General features: G+C 39.0%; 1 protein-coding gene across 1 annotated transcript; it reads right to left on the bottom strand.

The window, feature by feature from the left end:
• Window positions 1-5,011: 5,011 nt before the first annotated feature.
• On the bottom strand, window positions 5,012-5,860 carry LOC138893216 (uncharacterized). The gene is made up of 3 exons (XM_070176993.1): window positions 5,809-5,860; window positions 5,358-5,525; window positions 5,012-5,274 (listed from the first exon to the last, which is right to left on the bottom strand). The coding sequence occupies exons 1-3, from the start codon at window positions 5,858-5,860 to the stop codon at window positions 5,012-5,014; spliced, it is 483 nt and encodes a 160-aa protein (XP_070033094.1).
• Window positions 5,861-6,363: the final 503 nt, after the last annotated feature.

Genomic DNA, 6,363 nt, shown 5'->3' on the forward strand with positions numbered 1-6,363 from the left:
ACAATGGATGAATATGACTGAGTTTGAAATGTACATTTTTAAAATAATTAATTTAATAGCAATACGACCCCATGGGTCCCAAAATATCGGTACGTAGCCTAAACATGATCTTTAATAAGAGTCTCAGCTCAATTTCTCTAACACGGGGGAAATATTCAAATAATAACATGATTCTTTAATTTTTACAACTTCACATAATTTATTCAAGTCACAATTTCAATGGTGCACGTCCACACATTCATCAACTATCGTGTGTGTCACCTCCAAACAATTTATATAATACAAATTCGGGGATTCATACCCTTAGAACCAAGTTTAGAAGTGTTACTTATCTCAAATCGCGTAATTTCTTACTCCGCTAAGCCCTTGTCTCATGAATTAGTCTCCGAAAGCCTCGTAGCTAACCACAATTAATTCGATTCACTCAATACAAATTATTGGAATTAATTCCATAAGAAAATACTAATTTTTTAATAAAATCCGAAATTTAACTCAAAAATTATTTGTGGGGCCCATATCTCGGAATCTGACGAAACTCACAAAATCCGACAACCCATTCAATTACGAGTCCAACCATACTAGTTTCACTCAAATCCGACTCTGAATCGACATCGAAATCTCAAAAATTCGTTTTATGAAATTTCTACAATTTCTCCCAAATTTCCATCTCAAAACACTAATTAAATGATGAAAACAATGATATAATATGTATATTGACCAAATCCGAGTTAAGAACACTTACCCCAATATTTTCCTTGAAACATCTCTTGAAAATCGTCTCACCCGAGCTCTTAAAATCCAAAATGGGTAAAAATGGACAACCCTTGAATTTATATGTTCTGTCCTGGGCTTTTCGCACCTGCGACTAACTTAGCCATTTCTACGGCCGAGCAGTCGCTTATGCGACCTTGGCCTCAACCCATGTATGGTCGCTTCTGCGACCTCGACCTCGGCCCATGCCTGGTCGCGACCTCGGACCATCTACTCGCTTCTGCGACCTCGACCCCAACCCATGCTTGGTCGCGACCTCGACTTCGGCCCATGCCTGGTCGCGACCTCGGCCTCAACCCAAACTTGCGAGCTAAATTCTGCAGGTGCGATTGCATGAGAAGGCTAAAATTTCCAGCAATTGTTTAAGTCCAAATTTCGATCCGTTAGCCATCTAAAATTCACCCGAGACCCTCGGGACCTTAACCAAATACACCATCAAGTCCTAAAATAACATACGAATTTACTCAAAACCTCAAATCACATCAAACAACGCTAAAACCACGAATCATATCCCAATTCGAGCTTAATGAAACTAAGATTTTTTAACTTCTACATTCGATGCCGAAACCTATCAAATAAATTCTGATTGATCTCAAATTTTGCACACAAGTCGTAAATGACATAACAGAGCTATGAAAATTTTCAGAACTGAATTCCGACCCCGATATCAAAAAGTCAACTCCCCGGTCAAACTTCCAAACTTAAATTCCTATTTTAGCCATTTCAAGCCTAATTTAACTACAGATTTTTAAATAAAATTTTGGACACGCTCCTAAGTCCAAAATACCATACAAAATTATTGGAATCATCAAAACTCTATTCCGGGGTCATTTACACATAAGTCAATATCCGGTCACTATTTCAACTTAAACTTTAAACCTTGGAACTAAGTGTTCCAATTCATTCTAAAACCTCATCGGACTCGAACTAATCACCCCGGCAAGTCACATACAATTGTAAAGCATAAATTGAGCAGTAAATGAGAGAACAGGGTTGTAATACTCAAAACTACCGGATGGGTCGTTACAACGACGAAAGAGTTTAGATGCCTTAGAACCCTTTTCTTGTGAGGCCCTAAATCGGGTAGTCTTAACTTCCCAACTCTTAAAAACATATGTTCGTCACCTGTGAAATTCATATTAAGCCAGAAATTTTCTGTTATTTTAATTGCAGAACCCTTTTCGTTGGCATATCTTGCAGAGAAGACATTAAGAAACTATGAAATTATCAAATTTATTCTAGTGATAGAAAAACTATCATATGATAGTGTATTTGCATGACTAGATCATTTGTTTTGAAATTAATTACAAGTCATAAGTTTGACAACACCTCGAAGCATAAGAAGTCATTCTAATAGATGTTTAAGTTAAACAGCACCTTGAAACATAAGAAGTCGTTCTAATAGATATATTTTACCTAAGACACACGACAAGCTGTATGCGCAATTGACAATACAAAATAAACCAAAAGAATACAACAAATGTGTTGTATAGGGTAAAATATGTTGTATTAAATGATCACATAAGAAAGTGACACATGGAACCGAAGGCAGAGGATAGTTAAACAAAAGACAAATATTCCATTTGTTACCGGAAAAAATGGTATATATAAAAATAAAATAAATGCCCACCACCCGGTAGCATTTAATGAAAAATATTCTACAGCATTCAGTACATTACCTGTTATAAATAATTTTTCATTCATGCCTGCCGTTACACCTTCTTCAATAGCCCTCATAATTGATATTAGAGAAGGGCATGATCGTAGGACCTTGTTCCCTAGGTACAATTATAAATAGTGAGATCTACTATCATTGTGGGGAGACGAATGTTTTGGCAAACTTATGTTATAATCTATTCAAAATTTATATAATTTTATCTTCTTACTTTTGATCTTATTGATGTTTTATCCGAAAGCCCTGCTCCCGGAACTACTGTTTCTGCTATTTCATTTTCATCTCTAGGATAAGTATTGCATATCCATTCAATTCTATTATTTCAGGATCGATTTAATTCACTTGTCTAGAAACCACGTATAAATTCAACTGTACCGTTTTACGGGAAAATAGTTTGGCGCCCACCAGTCGTGTAATGAAGTTGATCCTTGCCTCTTTTACTAACTTGTTTTGATTATTTATTTTCAGCAAAAATCATAGAAAATGACAGATAATGATGTTAACAACGCACACAATCTTGAGGCCCAAGGGGACTAGCCTCAGCACGAGGATTAAATCAGTAATACCCGCAATAAGGAGAAAGATGCCACACCGGTCCACGACAAGCGACACGCGATATGTTTGGGAGGCATCTCCTGATGATGCTAAAGATGAGCATGTTGTTGAAGTAGTAAGGGTCCTGCAGGAGCAACAAGAGGTCATTATAGGCCATTTCACTTATCAGGATAAAGTTATGACAAAACTAAAGCAGGCATTATCGGGTGCTTCCAATAACGCAAAAGGACGAGGTCCAATTCCTCCTGGTGCTCCCGCAAATCAAACAATGCAGAGGGTCGACAACAACACTCCGAAGGGCAAGGTCAACTTCGAAATGATCAGGGGGGAGCGAATCCGATCACAACAACGAGAGCGATCCTTTCAAAAGCGAACTCTTACGGTTTATAAGGGAAGTGAATGCCCACACGGATCAATCCCGGGTGTAGCACCGGTGCTGAAAGGACCGTACTCAAAAAAGTATACCCAATTGCCATACAAATCGAGCGCGATACCGGAATTGATCCCGAAGCGATTTAAAATACCCGACGTGTCAAAATATGATGGGACTTCGGACCCTTAGGTTCATATTACCACCTATACAACAGAGGTGAAGGGGAACGACTTAGCTCCCCATGAGATCAGATCTGTTTTACTGAAAAAATTTGGAGAGACTCTCACGAGGGGAGCCTGACGCAGTATTCGTTGTTACCCGAGCATTCCATAGATTCATTTGAGATGCTCACGGATTCTTTCATTAAGGGGATCATGCCGGGGCCAGAAAGGTACATGCCCGAAAGTCCGACATATTTAGAATTGCACAAGGATATTCCGAGTTGTTGTGGGAATTCATAACCCCATTCCAGAAGGAAAGGATGTTGCTCCGGCTATTCCGGATGAATGGGCGGCTGAAGTATTCACCTTACTTCAAGTAAGCAAGCGAGCTTAAATTTGAAAGACTAAGGTAAAACGTTTTTATAGTGCTTTTCAAGGTAAAATGGCTAGTCCTAACTCTCTAGTTACTTCAAATGACATTGTCAGTGACTTGATTGTGAGCGACAATCTAACTACTTGTGATATTGATGATTCTTTACTTTGTGTTGACATGAAAAAGAAAAGTTGTGATAATACACTAGTTGAGTATGATTTGAAGCTAAAATTGTTATTGATTGTGAACTTGAAAAGCTTCAAACTAGTGTTGTGCCATTGGTTGGGAATCATGAATTTGAAGGTGTTTCATTGATTGTTTTCCAAGAAAATGAATTTATTTCTTCTTTAGCTATAAGGAACACTTTTGAGAATGAAAATTTGATAGAGGATGCATGTCTCTTGTCTAGTGAGCCTTATTGTTGTGATTCTTCATCTTGTGAAGTTATGTATTTGTTGTATAGTCAAACTAGTGAGGACACGAGTCTCTGTAAAAGTGAATTGATGAGCTTTGTGGATCCATATTTGGATAATTGTTCTAGTTTTAAGTAAGTCAAGAACATTATATGTTTGAGAGTGAACTTGAATCCTTCAAGTTTGATGTGAATGATTCTTGCTTATATCTACTTGGTGCAATTGAGAAGGCTGAATCTACTTGTTTGAACAATCTAAATCCTTATTTCTTTATTGTTAAGGATATCAATGGAGAGTTTTGTTGTTCCTTTTAATATGAAAATTCTAATGAGGAGTTAACTTGTTTCTTTGAGTAGGAAAAGCTTAATGCTATTCTCAAGGATGAAGAGATTTTTGATAAAAAAGGGAAGTGCGTTAATTGATGATAGCTTTAGTGTTAATTTCTCTACTTTCTCTACTGTACGCTTTGAGGATACATTTTGGTCAAGCTTTGTAAATGCTTCTAGGATGAAATTCGAGAATGATCAATTTGAATCATGGAATAACTTCTTTGATTTTACATGTGATAAATCTTCTTGTGGTGAATTTACTAATGTCTTGAATTTCTTTGTGAAGGATTATCTAATGAGGAGCCATAAGAGAGATAGATTCTTAAAGCTACCATTTGGACCAACAAAAGGTTTTTAAACTTTAATGCTTATCCAAGGCAAGCCGAATGAAACCCTTATCAAGCAAGTCTTGCAACTGATCCTTTAACTCCTTCAACTTTGCTGGGGTCATACGATATGATGGAATAGAAATGGACTGAGTTCCCATCGACAATTCAATACCAGAATCAATATCTCTATCTGGCAGCATGCCCGGAAAGTCTGCTGGAAACACATCTGGATAGTCTCTCACTACCGTAACTGATTCAACAGTAGGAGTATCAACACTGACATCTCTCACGAAGGCTAGGTATGCATCACACCCTTCTCAACTATCCAGTGTACCTTAAGGAAGGACACAACCCTGCTAGGAACATAATCCAAGGTACCCTTCCACTCCAACTGCGGTGAACCTGGCATAGCCAACGTCACCATCTTGGCATGACAATCAAGAATAGCGTGATAGAGAGACAACCACTCCATGCCTAAAATAACATCAATGTCTACCATATTGGGCAATAATAGATCAAATCTTGTCTTAAAACCACCAATAAAAACTAAACATGACCGATACAAACAGTCAACAATAATAGAATCTCTCATAGGTGTGGACACATAAACATGAGAACTCAAGGAATCACGAGATAGACCCAAATACGGAGCAAAGTAAGATGATACATATGAGTACGTAGAGCATGTATCAAATAAGACTGATGCATCTCTATGACAAACCAGAACAATACCTGTGATAACGGCATCTGATGCAATCGCCTCTGTCCTACCCTAAAAAGCATAACGTCTGGCCTGACCCCCCTCTAGGGCAACCCCTACTTGCCTAACCTCCACCCCTAGCTATCTGTGTAGGAGGAGCGACAACTGGAGCAGTAACCATGGCTTAAGAAGTCTGGGGACCCTGTGGAATACATGGAGCATGAGTAGTCTGTGGAGATGCAACCCTCCTAAGTCTGGGGAAGCCCTTCATCATAGGATGAGTATCACCACACTCAAAATAAGTTATCAGAGTACATGACTGCTGAAACTGGCTCGAGCTTGGTCGGATAGACTGACCGTTAAAAGCACCCCGTGCAGGAGGTGCACTAGACGGTGCATAATGGGCAACCTGAGACCTGGGAGTAGCTGGAGTACCACTTTAAGCTGGAAGTGCTGAATGAACTGGACAACTCACATAGCCTCTACCATGATGGGTTGCAACCGGGGCACATGTACCACTATATCCTTTAGAATCTCAAGGCCTCTTGGCCTCCCTGTCCTCACTCTCCCGGCCCCGCTTACCCTCTAATCTCTGTGCGATCTCTACCACCTACTGATATGGGGTATCTTTCTCCAACTCTCGAGCCATGCTGAATCTAATACCATAGTTGAGCCCCTCGATAA

Source organism: Nicotiana tomentosiformis, chromosome 5 (genome assembly GCF_000390325.3).
Source record: "Nicotiana tomentosiformis chromosome 5, ASM39032v3, whole genome shotgun sequence".
NCBI classification, from domain to species: Eukaryota; Viridiplantae; Streptophyta; class Magnoliopsida; order Solanales; family Solanaceae; genus Nicotiana; species Nicotiana tomentosiformis.

Bases quoted from the DNA above. Each gene is read 5' to 3' on its own strand.
- LOC138893216 (XM_070176993.1), bottom strand. From the start codon at position 5,860: ATGGTTACTGCTCCAGTTGTCGCTCCTCCTACACAGATAGCTAGGGGT. The intron at 5,526-5,808 runs GTTAGGCAAGTA...GGTCATGTTTAG, and splicing joins ACAGATAGCTAGGGGTGGAG to TTTTTATTGGTGGTTTTAAG. The intron at 5,275-5,357 runs GTACCTTGGATT...ATGCATACCTAG, and splicing joins ACCGCAGTTGGAGTGGAAGG to CCTTCGTGAGAGATGTCAGT.